Raw genomic sequence first — 18281 nt, forward strand, 5'->3', positions numbered from 1 at the left:
AAATTGATATGTAAATGAATTATTATCTCTGTCATAGTGGCAAAAAGATATGGAGGCCCGAAAGAGAGAAGAAGCGGCATGTGAGGCCCAAAATCAGAAAGACAAGGAGGAAATGGAGAAGATTCGCTTTCAAGAAATTATGAAGCAGAGAGAAAGGAAACTGAACAAACAAACCAAACCCTATGAAATAATTCCATCAGAAAAAGAAAGTGACCCAGAAAAGAAATGTGGGCTCTGCGAGCTGGAACCCAGCACCATGCCAAGCACTAAGTGAGCTCGGTGTCGAAGAGCATTCTTAGAGCCACCCTGCAGCCATTTTTAAAAAGGAGTTGCTACCTTGGCACCCGTTAGTAGTCACAGCATAGTTTTAAATTAATAAATAGTCAACTCTTCATCACACTTAAGTAAAGTGGTTTTGCCAGCTATACCCCTTCTTCCCTCAACAGCTCTCCCCTTACTCTAGGATCAATCTTTCAACCACTCTGAGTGTTGATATTCTCTGTACTGTGAGAAGAAAGTGAAACAAAGCTTTATCAGAACATGAGGGGGTGGTGATAATTTTTCTTTAAAGCATGAGTGAACATGGGATTGAGTCCCTAAAATCACTTCTATTTGAATAAAAAAAATTAGGACGGCTCTGGAGTCTGAATTTTATTGTCCGTTTCAAAGAACTACACCCCACTTGATATATGACTGTGCAGAAGCAAGTCCAGAAAGGCAAGTCTCCCAGATACGCGTGATGTTTAAGGGAAGGCCAAAGACACCCCTGACTGACAGCCATTTTATTTTGCCACACAAGTTTATGAGACTGTGTTTGAAGGAGCCCAAAAAGTTTGGTACTAACTCCTCAAGGCAGTCATCCAATCAGGAATTATTTTACGAATGGTATTTCATTTCATCTGAGATTCTCAACCTATGGGCAAGGGTAAAGGAATGGAGCTCCTATGGCACCTGATGTTCCTTATTGAAAATATAGATAGGTAAAATATTTTTAAATTTCACCTCTATTTCACACACATGGTTTGGTAATACTCAAGAAGCAAGTATTTTATCAGGGATGTCAAATGCTGATACAGGTCGGAGTGGTACCCCAAATCAGAGAAGGGTCCTAGGGAATAACTACTCCATCTAGAGGAATTCCCCACCACTTTACCACACTTGTATGCATAGCTTTTCATAGTCTTTCAAAGGGCTCCAGGTAAGATTTCTTTTTAAAGGAAAGTTATTACTTTAGGGGCTTAAATTTGAAAATGGACCACACATTTATAGTCTGTATAATGAGGTTTTTAGGTATTATTTTTGATATTGTTGTTGTTCAGGATAACAGTAACCAAAGGTTACCGTTGTGGTAGGGAACTTTGTATTTGTATTCCTCATTTACTGGGTTCATATTCACGTTTCTTCTACCATCCCTTTTCTTCTTCCCTCCTGTCCTATAGAAAATCTCACAACACACCCTTCCCTTATGTCTTCATCATCTTTGCTTTATATCCATATGCAAACCGAATGAAATACTAATCCAGAAGACCTGCTAATTTCATGTCTTCATGAGCTGCTCACCACCGTATCATAAGATTCTTCCCATCCCTTCACCCAAGGAAGTTTGGATTTCCTCCCATCATCTCCTCACACTGTGTCTCACTAAGTCTCATTAAGACCACTGTGTGATGTGGACTTTACCAAACTTTGGCTGTTGTTTAATCTTATCTACTGGTTTGTTGACACATGTGACCACTGAGCTGTAGGAAAGCAGTCTGAATATTCTAACTGCCACTTATAAAAACTTCAATTAAACCTTATGTTTCTATACCATCTTTGTAGAGAGACACTGGTTAATTCCATTTCTGAATCTTTCTGGTATCTGAGGTATGTTCTGGTCTGCCTGGAGACATGTATTTTCTGTTATAGTCTTGATCCTCATTGCTCGACTCCCCTCATGGTTCATAACTTTCTCAATATTTCCAATATACCATCATCTTTCATGGTTACACATGCATAGATTTGTTATGACCCTTTGCTGTCATAGTAATTGTGACATGGAAGGCAGTAGATATAGGATCTATGTATTAATAGGTAGACAAAGATACAGGAAAAGATTAGAAGAGAGGCAGGTGATTAGAATTCCTATGCTTTTCTTCTTAAATTACATCTCTTATAGTTGTCTATCTCTGATTCCTCTTGAAATGTAGCGACTTCATGTTCAAAGATTTGGAGCCACATTCCAGTTTTGATTTCTCATTACCCTGAAATAGTGGAGATGTTAATAAACCCCTTGTGCTTAAATTAATTCATTTTTTAAGGTTGACATAATTAGGTAAATATTGTCACAAGCAAATGCTAATTAGAAAAACAAAGTTGTCAATTTTGACAGAGAAAATTCAATGTAAGAACTGATTTGAGTGTGTGTGTGTATATGTGTGTGTGTGTGTGTGTGTGTGTGTGTGTGTGTGTGCCTGAACAAGTTTATGTGCACCATATACATGCTGGAGTCCTTGGAGACCTGGTAATGATGCTGAATCTCCTGGAACTAGAGCTATAAGCAGGGATAAGCCATGATGTGAGTTCTGGGAACAGAAGTCAGGTCCTTTGCAAGAGCAGTATGTGCTCTTAACTGACAGATCATCACTCCAGCCCCAAGGAGTTGTTTTTAAAAAGATGTTTTAGAACTGAAATTAATGAAAGAGGAATAGAGGAATAACACAGAACTGTAGGAGAATGATCACCCTTTAGCTCTACAGACTCAAAAACACTAGAATTCTGTAGAGGGGAAGAGACAGCTCACAGAGGAGGAAGACCTTTGGTGAGGAGACTGCTCTCCTGTTGCTGGTGCCTCTGAGGGACACAATGGAGTTGGTTTAGGGAGCACAGACAAAGAAATCATCAAAAGAGGAACAAGCTGTCTTGTACAGATTACAGTGCCAGGAAAAGCAAAATCCAGAAACAATCAGAATTCCTCTTCTCTCTCAATTATCCTTCAGCTGCTGTTTCCCAGCATCACAAAAAAAGGAGGAAGAGGTAGGTTTAGAACTCATGTGACTGAATGACTAGGAAGAATGTGTAGCATAGCACCTAGAATGTTCTAGGCTATACAGTGTAAAAAACTCTCCTTTTATTTTGCTTAATGGATTTCTAGTATAATTACTTTCTATGTTTGCTTCCAGTTTGAAAGAATAAAGCAAGACTTTATGGAATTCATTGGTTATGGATTTTCTGTAGGTTTCCTCCTAATAACCATCAAAATATAAGAATATAGTTTTCACACTAACTCATAGCCTCTTACAGGATTGAGAATGAAAATATTCATAAGACTCTGAGTTAGTTTCCCTGCATGACTAGAAACTCTTAAGGCATGTGTTGTTGAGGGAAAAAACAGAGAAGACAGTAGTTTATTTTGTACCTCAACATAAAATGAGTATTTCCCTTGTTCTAATTGTAGAAGCACACACAGGTCAGTTGACCTATGAAAGTCTAGAAGAACCCAAGAGAAACTTTTTAAGGAAAAAAATAGCCACCAAACATACACTCAGCCTTAGCAGTGGTTACTTATGGAACAGCAGTGCATCAAGAAGCATTAAAAACAGCCAGCATCATTCATCTGGAAGACCATAGGAGTACATGGAAGTCATACTCTATTAGTGACTGTTACTGTTTTCTAGGGAACTAAGCTTGACTGCTCTTTCTCATACTTTAACCTTATCGTATCAACAAAGTCCAAGAAGGTTTCGATAGATCATCCATAAATTCCTGGACCTTCTTAAAATCCACAAAGATTCCTTTCCCCTGGTATTCCTCCATAATTATATCATTATGCTCACGACTATAGCACAATGGGAGATATTTATCTGACATTGTGGATGGGTAATTATTTATTATGAGGGATTCTCTGTGCTTCTGAGTTGTTAAGCTGCACTTTTCACATTCTTACAGTAGAGGCCAGCAGTGCCCCACCCTGCCCTCTCAATCACTCCACTTCCAGCTGTGACAATCAAAGGTCCTCTGGAAAGGACCTTGTCACTCCTGGGTGAAAAAGACTGGAGTGGGTCTCATGAATGCCACGTCACCTCTCCCTTTGCTGAAGTGGAAACATGAATCATAACATCAGAGCTTTAAAGATGCAGTTTTCTTAGTTTGTGATTATTGCACAGCTTTATACAATTGTGGTTTTACTCATCCCAAATTACTCTCTATTATTTCCTTCCCACGCCTTCTGGCTGCTGCTTGCCAGCTAGTCTCCTCCCACCTTCACGTCTCTTTCGTCTTTTTTCTTTAGACATAATGAGTTTAATTACGATTGCTTGTGTGACCGTCGATAGAAAGTTATTATTGGAGTGTGAGCAGTGGCTGTACCATTACAGAACATGGCACTCTGCTCAAGTCACAGGTAATGGCCAATAACTCAGAAAAGGGTGGGTCCTCACGACCCCTTCCCCATCCATGAGGAAAAGGAGAAAGGCTAAGTCTCGGGCGGATCGTATGCACGTATTCATAGCCAGTATATATTCATGGTTGCAATAATGATGCGGTATCAGAAAGACAGTGTTTTTTTAACATTCCTCCCTATCTTCTGGCTCTTACAAACCGTCCAGACACTTTTTGGCAATAATGCTTGGGTCTTGAAAAGGGTAATATAGAGGTTCCACTTAGGACTAGGAGCCAGTTCTGAGTCTGCATTAGGTTTCATCTGCAGCAAGTCAAGCTTTTTTTGCCCAAGGCTGAAAGAGCAGTAGGCTGTAGGTATGAACATAAATATTTAGAAGGCAGTCTGACAACATGTCTATTCATCAGAACAGCAGTAGTAAGTTACACCACAGGGCCTTTGGCTTTGATCAGGTTTATAATACATCCATTTCCCCACCATGAAATGAGCCTCAGATCCAATTGGAAAGAAGCTGGCCAATCCCCCCATCCCCAGGCTTTTATACTGCTTTTACACCAGTGGATGTGACTTACCTGACAGGTTGGTACTATGGCATGCAGGGACCACAGTAGGTTAAGTTGACTTTTCTCCTCCAGCACCCTGAATAGCTTCTTACAACAACATGAACGCTAGTCGGCAGTCAGATAAGTCCCAGGTTGGTTTCTTTACATACCATATCCAAAATGTATCTTTGGCAATTTTTATTGGACTCTAGTTTTGACAGGCAGCTAGAAGCAATGGCAAGAGCCTGCACTGTTTTGGAACCTCATGCTTCCAACCTGGATAAGAACTCATAGGAAGGGTTCCTGTACTTGGCATTGGGATTTTAATTTAAAAACCCATGCCTTTTGAGAACAGCAGCATTGTCCACAAATACAGAGTAGCCCAGTTTTAATTCTCTTTTAAAACCCATAGTATTATTATTTAATTGTATTATGTAGTAGGCGGAGTCTGTATGGAGTTGCCATACATCTTCAGTCCTGGCTAGTCCCTCTCTCCACACGCTGTTCTCCTATCCTATTTTCACGTAAATCGTTCGGTCCAGTGCCCTCTCCTTTTTTATTATCACCCCAGCTTAAGCACACCCCCAAATCATTTCCTGGCCTCTGTAGACACTCACACAAGCTTGACAATAAAAATAAAAAAAATTCAAAGCTAGGATCTTCATAAAGAGAGAGAACAGATGGTGTCTTCCTTTCTGGGCCTGGGTTACTTCACTCAGCTTGGTATTTCCCGGCCCAATCCATTTCCTTGCAAATTTCATAGTTTCATTTTTCTTAAGTGTGAAGTAGAATCCCATTGCATACACACACACACCATTTTCATTATCCGTTCTGCAGCTGATAAACGTCTAGTGCGATTCTACTTCCTAATCTCATCATTAGAGAGTGCAGCAATGAATATGGATGAACAGGTATCTCTGTTGCGAGATATAGAATGCGTTGGGTGTCTTCCCAGGAGTGGTGTTTCTGAATCATATAGAAGTTCTATTCTTAGGATTTTGAGACTTATCCAGACTAACTTCTATAGTGGCTGCACTACTTAGCACTCCTACCAACAGTATATTAAGTTCTCTTTCAGCCACATCCTTGGCAGCATTTATTGACATTTATATTCCTGATGATGGCTGTTCTGACTGAGACAGGATCTTAAAGTAGTTTGATTTGCATTCCCAGATGAATAATGACCTCAAACACCTTTAAAAGTATTTGTTAGTCCTTTGTATTGCTTTGAGAACTCTCTGTTCCATTCCATAGACATTTTCTTGTTTTGGTTGATTGGTTTTCTTGGAGTTAAATTTCTTTTGTATGCTTAGTTCTTTGTATATTCTACACATTAATCTTCTGTCAGATGTATAGCTGACATAGACTTTCTGCATCTTCATTAACTTTACAGTTTCCTTTGCTATACTGAGACCTTTAAATCCCACAAGGTCCCATTTGACAACTTATTGGCTTTAGTTCTTTGAGCATTCAAAGCCCCATTAAGAATATCCTTATGTATATACCTCTATTGTATAGAGTACTCCCAATTATTCCTCTAGCAATAGTAGAGTTGCATATCTTATGTTGAGGTCTTTGGTTCATTTGCAATTGATTTATATGCAGGATGATAGACAAGAATCATACTTTATTTTTCTATATAGCTATAGGAACTGGTTTAATCTTCTGGCAGGTCCTTTAGCTATACAGTAGCTATACAGTGTTTCACATATTATTGAAAATACTAGGTTTTTTCCCTCCACTATACCTTTACCCTCTTTTGTGAAAAAGTAAGGTGGTTGTAGCTGCATGGGCTTAACTCTGTGTCTTTCACTTTATTGAATTGTTGCATATGTCTGTCTTTGTGTCAGAATCTTGCTGACATTTTTTGAGTGTGGGTACTGAGGTTTCAATTTTGCTAACAGAACCACAAGGAGTCTGTCCTGTGGCCATCTGGGAGATAACACTGGAGGGGAGGTCTGAAGGCTCCAGACATTAGATGGGGTGGGAAGTGACAGAAACAATAACTTGAGCTAATCATATGATTGCAGAGCTGAGATATCTAGCTCTGGTGGTCAGGCAAAGCTTCAGACCAATGGCAGGAAAGGGTATTAACTACAGAGGCCAGTTAATCACAGGGCTACCCTAAGGATGCTGAATGACATTAGGGACAGGGTTAAGTAGCTAGTGATCACTAATGTCTCTAGGAATTGCCAGTCCAGCAGACCAGACCAGTTCCTACTGGATTCTGAGGATCCGATTGTACTTGGCCAGTCACTCAGAGCAACACAGCATGTCATTGATCTGGGAAAACTTTCCCACTTGTGAAAACTTGATCAGATAGGCCAATCTGTTTCACTTTGAGCCGGAGGCAGTTGCAGGACTTCAAAGTCTCAGCAATCCTCTTAGGGTTGGTCACTGGGGGATCACTGCCAAATACCTGGAACTAGCTGTGAACTTCTGCCATGATTCCCAGTCATCTTGGTCAAAGGAGTCTTCAATAGACACTACTGGACAAAGGGCATATACAGGTCAGGCAGCTGGCCAGGTGTGCTGTACCATGTGGAGACCTGAAGTTGAGGTGGTTATTTTCCAAACCCAAAGAACTGAAAGACAGCCATATCCATACCCATGATGACCCAATCAGAGTAGAGAGTCTGACAGAAGATTGTCTTCCCAATTGCAGTCCTTAGCAGCCCCAGTGCTTTTTTGTTCCCCAGGATATTAAGTGCAAACCCACCTCCCTCCACCCCCACTGTTCGCGGAGTCTTCCATATATTTCTCCTTGATTATATTCTTCAGGTGATGGTAGATTTCTGCTTTAAGGCTCATGGCTTTGCAGAAGCAGAATGGTTGAATGCACCCATGGGGAAGATCATTAACTCCTTCATGGCCAGCTTGTTGCTTTCAAGGGCACTGCTGTTGATCACATTGAGAGCCAGGGTAGCAGGATGACTGTGGGGTGCCAGCTAAGTCATCAACGTGATGGTATAGAGAATAGCCTTCTCCACATCGCTAGCTTTGCAGACAGCAAAGGACACTTTTAGGATTGCATTTGAACCAAACAGATTTATTTCCAGTCTCAGATATCTAGACCAACAGTTTTTCAACCTTCTCCTGTTCAACATTCAGTTTCTTGTTCACCAGGTGCTTTTTTTTCTATGTTCAACAGCCACTGGGGAAACCACCCCTGCACAGTGGATCTTATCATTGTCCCAAAGTTCCAGGGCCTTATATGTACCAGATGATTCACTATTGAGGATGGTAGCTCATAAGAGACCTACGAGATTGCCACAACTGTCAGAGATCTCTCTAGCATAGATTCTCAGAATACAAATGGTATGTTTTTGGCAACTGGATTGCTGTGCAGGAAGGAAATAGTGTTGCAGATTTAAGGAGGACAACAAGGAGAGAGATGCAGGAGCCCTGATGTCCCCACTGCTCTGTGTTTGTGTTTCTGTAGATTACATTGTAAACCAATGTTTCCAGCTGAGTCTATTTGGGGAAAAGTGATGGATCCATTGTCTTCAGATATATCTTACCTTCAACATTTTTTTGTTGTTATTGTTCAGGATTACCTTGGATATGCAGGGTCCTTTGTGTTCCCTTATGAGTTTGAGATTGGTCTCAATGTTTGTGAAGGAACTGAGTTGTCATTTTGATTGAGATTGAATTGAGTCTGTAAATTACATTGGGTAGGATGGACCTTTTTATATTAAGTCTTCCTTTCCATGAGTTACCGGATGTCTTTCTACTAGAGTCATAGTCAATTTCCCTCTTCAGTCTCTAAGTTTGCTGATTGTAGAGCTCTTTCACTTTATAGTTTGGTTTAATGTGAGGTTTCTCCTGATCTTTTTCTCAGGCTGCCATTGGTGCATAGGAATGGTATTACTTTTTCAATGTTAGTTTTGTATCCTGCTATTTTGCTGAAAGTATTTGTTATTAGCTCTAGGAGTTTTCCAGTGAATTCTTATTCTATATTTTAAACATGCCAGTGATCTGTTGTCACTTTGCATATAATTAATTAATTAGTTAATTAATCAATTAATAGATTTTTATCACTTCTCTCTGAACTAAATGCAAAGGAAGACAGGGATCATAGCAGCATAGTGCCCCTGCCCAGCAGTAGGCAAACTGTACTTCTCAGCCCTCAGGTTCTGGAAGTTTCTGGAGACTTGTGTTTTTGTATTTCCTTGTACTAATTCTTGCTATTTTTCTGGCACAGAATGTGTATGCAACCAGGGAAAATGCATTTTAAATTATCATCTTGTATAAAATAAAATTCATAGGTTTGTGCAGTTTTGAAAATTCTGTTGTCGATTTGGTTACTTCTGGGCTACATGAATTTTTCATAGTGACACATATTTCAGGGATAATTTGGTCCTAATGTTATTCAAGCTCATTCTTTCCTACAGTCATTCTAGCTGAGGGATGTATTTACATAATACCTAATGCCTCGTTTCTTTCAACTGCTTCATTAAGAAGCCTAAAATAAACAAAAAGAAATGTGTCCTTGTTGCCGGACATTTATGGCAACCATGTTTCTAATCTACTGTCCCTACCTGAGTCTATTTGGGAAAAAAGCATCCTTTCTTATGAACGGAGTAGGGTAGAGGCCATGAATCTCAGGATCTAGTGCAATTTTAAAATGCCTTTGACCTTATTCATGTCCCTTTTAATGGTTGTATCTTAGGAAATCGCTGAGTTCAATATTTATCCTGATAATTCAGCAGGTCCTCAAGAGTGCAGGGACTGATGGTAGTGTTTTCAAATAATGAAAAATAAAAGATAAAAGAAAACTTGGGGAAGGCAATGAGTTTGTCCTAGATCTAATTATTTTCTCCTGTGTTCCCAATAAAAAGTTTCATTCTCAAAAAATAATAAGAAAAAGGAAGTAGAGTCTCTTCCAACTCATTAGGAGAAGAAATTGTGAAAAGTCAGGTGAAGATAGATTTTGAGGGCCCTTGGTACCACACCTCTTACCTCAAAGGAAGTGAGCTGACATCTGAGGGGAACATGGTTTAGAAGAATCCAGAGAGCCAAGGATTAGCAGGTCGGTACCATCAATCCCTGAACTCTTGAAAACTTGCTGAAATATTAGGATAAATATTGAACTCAGCCATTTCCTAGCATACAGACATTAAGAGGGATATGAGTAAGTGAACAACAGTGATCAGCACTCTGTCGTTCAGTACATTAAGTACAAACAGCCAGAAAGATTTAGTTCACCTCAGGCTATGTCAGTAAAGGAGATCTCAATTCATTTACTGTGCAGTGAAGACCAGGGAGGAACCAGAGGGCACAGGGAAAATTTTAGGACCCAGCCCTATCTCCTGCCTTACCCAGGCTCTGTCCCATTGTATATGTCTAAACATGGCCTTAAAAAGATACTAATGGAAAAGAGAATCTGAAAGGGTTAATTTTCCATAGCAAACTCATTAATATTTAAGGAGTCTCTTCAATTCCTGGATTTGGCTAATTTTAAATCTGAGATCCTGAGTCTAATTTTTGCCCTGCTCCAAGAATACCACCAGCAGAGAGGGCCTCCTGAGGAGGGCAGAAAAAAAAAAACAATGTTTTCATAACCCCTCAAAGACTGCATTTTCTTTTGAAACTTAAAGTGCAATATGGAACTGAATTTGTTTACTTGCAGTGGATCTAAGCAACCAGCATTTTGACACATTATGTACATGAATGTCGTGCCCAACTCGACCAGCAAGGAAGGCACGAACAACCGGATCCTTCTCAACAGCTTTATTGTAGAAGCGCTTCATCATTTTGCAGGGAACCCCGAGCACCCGGAGAGAGCTGCTTATATGCTCAGTCCCAGTCGGGGAATGTGCTTGGAGGTGCTCGATTGATCAGAATTACAGTACTTCATTACCATATCCCCCTTGGGAGGGGTTGGTGCCAAAACTGTGTTGGCCCAAGGGTGATTGCATGCGCAGTGCACTTGTTACTGGTAGATCATACCAGAAGCCCAGAGGCCGGCGCCATCTTGACAGTGGCCTACACATGAACAGACAGAGGCCTGTATCTAAACGTCTGTACATTGATCTGATGCATTCACTCATTTATTCATTTGTTTATTTAAAAAAGTTTATTTAAGAACAATAAAACCTTCCAGAAGTGGGAGCCTTTTGCTACATACCAAAAATAAAATACACATTGTTTTCCAAGAAAATACCCAGTTTCATTGAAAAAAAGAAAAAAAGAAACAGAAAGAACCAGTTCCTCCCTCCTTCCACACTGAATTGCTTACTAGTTTGAAAAAGTTATTGGAAGTGGGCATTTTATATGATGTGTATGGCTTTAAAATATTAAAAATGAACAAAAAAGACAAAGATATGAAAAGGCTTATATGGGTCTGTAAGGTATGGCTGTGGAAAGACATTGTAGTAGTTTTGACACTATTGTTATTACCTTTAAAATCATTTACCCAATAAAATGTTAAAAGTGAAAAAAAAAGTTTATTGATTGTTAAATTCTAGAAATTCTGTTAGTCCCTGAAGATATACCAGTGAATCAATGTGCATTGCAGAAAGCATGGCATTCTATGTATTTAAATGCAATGTGTGTGTAAAACAAGTAACAAGTAAAATACTAATTTCACATAGACCTGGGAAAGGAACAGGTCAGTCAGGGTTATGAGGGAAAGGATGGAGGGCTGCTTTGTTGTGTGTGTGTTTGGTTGGTTGGTTGGTTTTTGGATAGGGCCAGAAGCAGGTACCATTCTAATGATTTTGACACAATCAGAATGTAGTGGCACTGTGAGCCATCTAAAGTCCTAAGTCCTGAGGTAACAGTGTTTGAGAAGGGAAAACACAGAATTGAAAATACCTAAAATAGGGCTGGAAGGATGGCTCAGTTGTTCAAGTGCTTGTTTGGCAAGCTTGCGATAAGCCTGGCATGACAGCACAAGTCTGTGACCCCAGTGTGTGCACAAAGGAACACGGGGCACCATAGGGTTCAGTGTTAGGCCGCCTCAGTGAATCATCAAGCTCCAGGTTCAGTGGGAAGCCCTGTCTCTGAAAATGAGCAGAGTGGTGCCGCCAAATTCAATATAATCCTCTCCGTGAATACACGGATATGCCACACACAAAGGGGTTGGGGGACCCGTAGGGTAATGATCTCTGCCTCTTGTTAAAAATTACCGTTCTTCCTACTTAGATACACAGTAGTATTTTATTTTATGTCTCTGTTGTGTTGTGGCGGGTCACATGACCGATCTGGATGTTTGTGAACGGACAGGATAAGCCACACTTGGAGCTAAAGCCGGTACATGTTGGGTTGAGAACGTTCGGGCCTTTTACCCTTGTTCAGACTAATGACTTTCAAAAACCATGGTTCTCTCTCTGAACTTCCTTAATAAAAATGACAGACCTGCAAACACAGAGTCATTCGACTATAAGAACCTGAGATTTTGAAAGTTGTATTACTATAGAAGAGCTCAGCCTAGCATGGTGAGACTTTATTTTTCTTTTGAGTTTAGTATGTTTAAAGAAAAGCAGAGTAGCAGCACAGAGGTGGTACTGAGCCAGGACGGTAGACAGGAAGTCAAATCTGAGAGGTGAGTTTGCCACAGACCGTGAAGCCACAAGAGCTGAGGTTTCTGACAGAGATTTTTTTCTGAGTGCTGAGAAATTCTTCTAAAATGATGAAACTAATCCACCAGGTAAATATGTTTAAAAGTGTAATGAATTTTTTTTATTTGAAAGGTGTATTTTTTTCTTTTCTTTTGAGGTACTGGGATCTAAATTCTGTACCATGTACATTCTAGACAACCATACTATTACTGCTGAGCTACAACATGCCGAGCCCTGAAATCAGCATCTAACATGCCTAATTCTTCATATATTTTCCTAAAAACTCAACAAATTGTTTTTTTTTTAATCTTAAATGACAGATTTCCACTGAAAGTTCCAACTTGCAAAATCTTATACAAACTTTGATGCAAAAACAAGGATGAATTTAAAGATCCTTTTGCAAATACCTGGAAATTTGTGGAACACTTAACACTAACTTGGTAAAGATAAAAGCTTAACACTAAAACAAACACTCTAAATGTTAGTCAGGTGTCTTCAGTTTTGCTAGGCAAAGCTGTGCTCCGAGTGAGTATAGACACACCTTTATGTCATGGAGGTTTACGCTGCTTGGCGTTCCTGCTGTTGGAAAAGGAGACGGAGCTACTTTAATGTGATCTATTTAATTTCCCCCCTCAGAAACATCGTGTATTTGATAAATCAATGGTTACGATTGCATCAATCTGAGCTGGCGGGGCAGCAATTGAAGACAGGCTGGTGTCTTGGTGTGAATACGCAGGTGCTCCCGTGTTCCCATTCACTGTGTATTGTCATAGCAATGGAAAGAAAAAGAGATCTGATTGCACTTGGCAGTTGCTTTCCATTCACAGCATTTGTGAAAGACGGGCTTGATCAAGGTTGAATTCCCAATTATCTCCTGCTGTAAGAAACAAGATAAAACAAAGTCTCAAGTATCCAATGCAATTAGCTCTTATATTGACTTGTTTCTAATGTAAAAATCATATTCCCTTTGAAGGAAGAAAGAGCAGGTGCTGTTATGGAGAAGTGAATGAGTGCAATTTATTTGGCTCCTTGTTTCTGTGTCTCTGAGATCAAAAGTCTAAAGAGACATAATACAGACTATAGCAGAAATTATATTGTGAAAACATTTAATTAATATATACATTAGGTATTTTATTCCTCTTCCAATAAATTAGAGTCTCCCATTGTCATTGAATGCTACATTATTCAGCCAGAGGTAATGGCTGATGCCTATAATTCCAACAATGTGAAAGAGGCTGGGGCAGAAGGATTATTACCAGTTTGAGGCTAATCCATCTATACAGTGAATTCAAAGCCTGAAGGGCTATGGAATGGGGCTGTGCCTCAAAAACAAAAACTGTTTTACTCAAAGAAAAGAGGAACACAAAGCATCATCGTTCACAGTACCCCAAAAGGTGGAAGCAAACTATGTGTTTATTGACAGGTGAGTGGGTAGACAAAAATGCAACATATACATTCCATGTGTTTAGCTTTAAACATTAAATTTAAATGCATGGTATGGCATGGACAGACCCCAAGGATCTTATTCTATGGACAGTAAGGCAACAAGAGGGTAAATGCTACATGATTGTACTACATGAGACATTCAGCATGGTCAAGTGCATAAGCAGAAAATAGAATGGTGTGGCCAGGGCTAGGGTAAAGAGGAACGCAGTCCCCATCTGAGAGTGGCAGTACAGAAACTCTGAGAACACTGTGAACACCAAGGCTCATCTGATTGAGACCCATTCCTGGTTCCTTCAACTTCAAGCTTTGCAACCTTGAACAAGTTGATTCATTACCTGTTCCTGAATTTTACTGTTTAAATGTGCCAATAACAAAACTTGTGTAGGATGAGATGTAGCTTGTCTAATAGTGTGTACTTAGCACAACCTTTTGCTCAATAGGGTGAAAAAATTAAAGGAAACACTTATAAAATTTAAAAAAATGTCCATTTGTAGCTTGTAGATTAAATGAGTTTATTCTTCATGGAAAGATTCTACCCCAATACTTGGCACACAGTCCTCAAAAATATGTCATTTTAAAATTATTATCAATAATAAAATTATCAAATATAAATTTCCAAATACTATCTGTAGAAAATAACAGTTGACTTCAAATGAGAAGTCTAAGTCTTCCACCTTCTGACACTAAATTGAATATGGAATAAGGAAAACAGATCAATTACTCTATAAACACAGACAAATCATTTTTGTACAGACACACTGAAGCCATTTTTCCATTCCATTTTATAGTATCCCCTTGTATTCCTAATCTGTGTACGTGTACTTAATACTAGTGACATCTGCATCTAGAAATCAGCCAGAGCACTGGTTACTAAATCACAGCCATTTAAAGCATAGGAGCCAAGTTAATAAAGTCTTAAAGGAAATCTAACTTTTTGAGTCATCATGCTGTTCCCTGTTGGAACCTGGCGACCCTGAAAGGCAAGCCTATGGCTCTTTCTGTCCTTCCCCAGGATACATACACAATGTTGCAACCTGTTCCACAAACTTGTGAACAGATGCTTTGTGCTATCAGGCCAAGGGATGTTGATATTGACAATATTTATCAACCTTTCTGATACTTTCTGATACGTACTGATACATAGGTTATAGAGTTCAACCTAAAATTTCTCTATAGAGGAAATCCAGTCTCCAATAATAATTCATGCTGTGAATGGAGTGCCCAATGAATTACTTTAACAAACAATTCACATTTATCTTATATTTCAACATCTTGAAAGGGGGTGGCTTAGTAATTGATGATACTTTATACTTTATAACTGCAGTCACACAAGTGTCAATTGTGACATGGCTGTTAGTGCCTCTGCATGCATGAATTTTATCACAGCTATTTACAGCTGACCTTGTGTTACAAGAGTTGTGGGCATTGCTGGCCCTTCACGAATGGAGTCAAACATGTACTTAAAACATCTCCAAAAGGATTACACTGTGAACTAACCCTGAAGCAAGTCAGTTGTGTGTGAGAAGACAGAAATGATTTGGCCCAAATTGAGTGTTTGAGAAATAAATGCTTAGGATTAGAAAAATATTTGAAACTTCATATTTGCTTTCAAAGTAGCAACAAATGAAATTTAAAATATGGGTACCCATGAAGAGGTGAAATCGTGGACATTTTCTTGCTTAGTTGATTGCTTATCTCATGATACAATAACATTGTATAACTTCATCTGCAAAGTCTTAAGCTTAAAACAGCTAAACTACAATCATGAATGTATCTGGTCAAGGGAAACAGTACCTAGGGAGCTTGACTTTCCAGGCCTTCATTTCACAGGGTTCCTAGGAACCCCCTAGGAGTAGCAGGCTAGAGAGGACATTTTTCTCTTTCTTAGGTTAGGAGCAAAAAGAGTGGATAGAAAAAAGAGGGCATGGACTTAAGAAGACATGTTGGGAGATCTGGAACTGTTAAGGAAGAGAGCTGGTCCTTGATATAGTCACAGCATGCTGTAAATACATATGAAATTCTTAAAGAATAAAAAACTATGAGTAAATATTCAAGATCTAACAACATAGTTTAAAAGTAGCACATTGTCACAGGAATAGGGGCCTGAAAGGGGAATAGCCATTTATACAGGTTCTACATGACATGAAGCTACACTTCAGCTGGGGTGAGGTCTGGGGTGAGAAACATGGAGGATTTGAACTGGGTTTTGACACTTGTCTCCCGAATCTCTCAGCAGAAGCATCTCCTCCATTCAGAGCATTCTCAGGTGAGAAGAGATACATCAAGGTTTCACCATGAGTGGGAAGAGTGGGCTGAAGATGCTCAGCTGCCACTCAGAAGCAAATTTTTCTTGGAGAAACAAAAGGATACATGTTTAACACTGGGATCTGAGGTTTCTCATAAGGATCTCAGGATTTTATTAAAATTTTAATTATTAACATTAATTGTCCCCTCTTCCCAGTCCCAGCAATCATTTTCTTCTTTCAGCCCCCAGCTCTGTACTTCTTTCTCTTGTATATACATTTTGCTGAACATGATGCTCAGTCCTTGTTGTGCCCATTTTGCTGCAAACGATGACTCCCACTTAGCTACATATCAGTGGATGAACATTTCAGCCAATTCCATGGCTTAGGTATTGGGAATAGAGCTACAATAAATATGGGAATATAGGTATCTCTTTTGGGTGGTGACTTCATTTGCCTTGTATACATCTCTGGGAGTAGATGGGTAGATGATAAAGTGGTTTGAATTCTATTTTCTTTTTTTAGAAGCGTCTTCATATTGTTTTACATAGTGACTAGACTCATTTGCATGATCCCCCATAGTGTGTAAATATTCTTATCTCCACATCTCTGGCAGCATTTGTTAGTATTTATCTTCATAAACTAACCACAACAACTTGGTTGTGATGAAATCTCAGTGTAGCCTTGAGGTGCAAATGATGTGAACATTTCACCATGTATTTAATAGCCATTTGTATCTCTTTTCTGAAAAGAATCTGTTTAATTTGCCTAGTTAAAACTGAAGATATTGGGAGCAGACAGATAAACAGGCTCAGAAATAACTTTCATCATTTAAGAACAGTAGAGACACCTAGATTATAACAAATAATACTTGTGCTCGTTTACAAATGCACTAGAGGGAAAATATTATGGTAACATTTTCAAAATGAACTAATAATTTTTTAATTCACTCTTGCAAAAACTTATCTCTGTGGCAACATTGCTATGCTTATATGTTCAAGGAATTGGGGAAATTGTGAAATTAGAACTAAAGAAAGTATTTATAAAGCAGTATATAGCATGTGACTGTTCAAATTTATCTTCCTATCCTTGTCGGAATTTGGGGAGTAAATAAAAGAGGGCTAACTGGGAGCATGGTAGTGTGTGTATATCAAATACCCAATTAGAACAGAAAATCAAAACATGGAATTGATGCCTCTCCAGATGCTTTCTTTAATTTGGGTACTCACAAGCTCATTAGAACAATTTTAATTGTATAAAGTAAGATTATAGGGAACTGTCAATATACCATAAAAGTCATTTGAATATAGTAATATAAATGACTTACATTTATGTGTCATCTATGATTTAGCCGCAGGTCTGCTAATTATAACTTTAAATGGCATACCTAAATAGCTTCAAAATTTGTAAATCTATATGAAAATATTTTATGTCTGTTGGCAACACATGTATTTATTCTATTCTAAACAGAAAAAATATATAATAAAATTGGAGACTAGTGAATATATCTAACAGTACAGCTTACATCCAAATTCACAGAGAGAGGCTGTAGAGATGGTCCAGCAGTGAAGCGCTTCCTCTTGCAGATGGCCTGGTTCAGTTCTAGCATCTCCATGGCAGCTAACAACTGAATATATCTCTTGTTCTCGGAAACCTGACACCCTCACCTGGTCTGTGGGGCTGTTTCATGCATGAGATGTACATATATTCATGTAGGCTCACATACATATACACAAATGAAAATAAATCACTAACGAAAAGCAAAAACAAATAAACACCAAAGTCATTGACCCTCTCAAATTTATTACAGACACTTTGGGTATCTATGATTTCCAGGCTAAAAATTCATGCACCAGGGATAGTCCAAATCTAAGTCACTATGGTATAAGGAAATATAAAAGGAAATAAGAGAGTTCTGAACCAAATACCCTGGCTTTCCATCTCACCATGGTCATTCACAGTAGTGAAAGAGTCCAGAAGTTCCTACATGGCTTATTGAAAGTGACAACAGGGTACTCTTGTATTTGAGCAAGTGAAGTTGTAGGGACAGTGGCTAAATATCTGGCCACAACCTGTTGTATCTGGTAAATCCCAAACTAGCTGACCT

General features: G+C 39.0%; 1 protein-coding gene and 1 pseudogene across 2 annotated transcripts in view; one reads left to right on the forward strand and one right to left on the reverse strand.

Moving 5' to 3' along the window:
• Nucleotides 1-641, forward strand: part of Tmem232 (transmembrane protein 232) — a 215055-nt gene extending 214414 nt beyond the window's left edge. The window contains exon 15 of one of the 2 annotated variants that reach the window (XM_034521775.2): nucleotides 38-641. In XM_034521775.2, the coding sequence (XP_034377666.1) occupies nucleotides 38-274 (237 nt within the window). In that variant the 3' untranslated portion in view covers nucleotides 275-641. The remainder of the gene's footprint in view (nucleotides 1-37) is intronic. The other variant, XM_076914662.1, reaches the window with a different exon arrangement.
• Nucleotides 642-7195: 6554 nt separating this feature from the next.
• Nucleotides 7196-17789, reverse strand: LOC117722705 (alpha-enolase pseudogene; annotated as a pseudogene).
• Between the last annotated feature and the right edge of the window lie 492 nt (nucleotides 17790-18281).

This window comes from Arvicanthis niloticus, chromosome 17, assembly GCF_011762505.2.
Source record: "Arvicanthis niloticus isolate mArvNil1 chromosome 17, mArvNil1.pat.X, whole genome shotgun sequence".
Lineage (NCBI taxonomy): Eukaryota > Metazoa > Chordata > Mammalia > Rodentia > Muridae > Arvicanthis > Arvicanthis niloticus.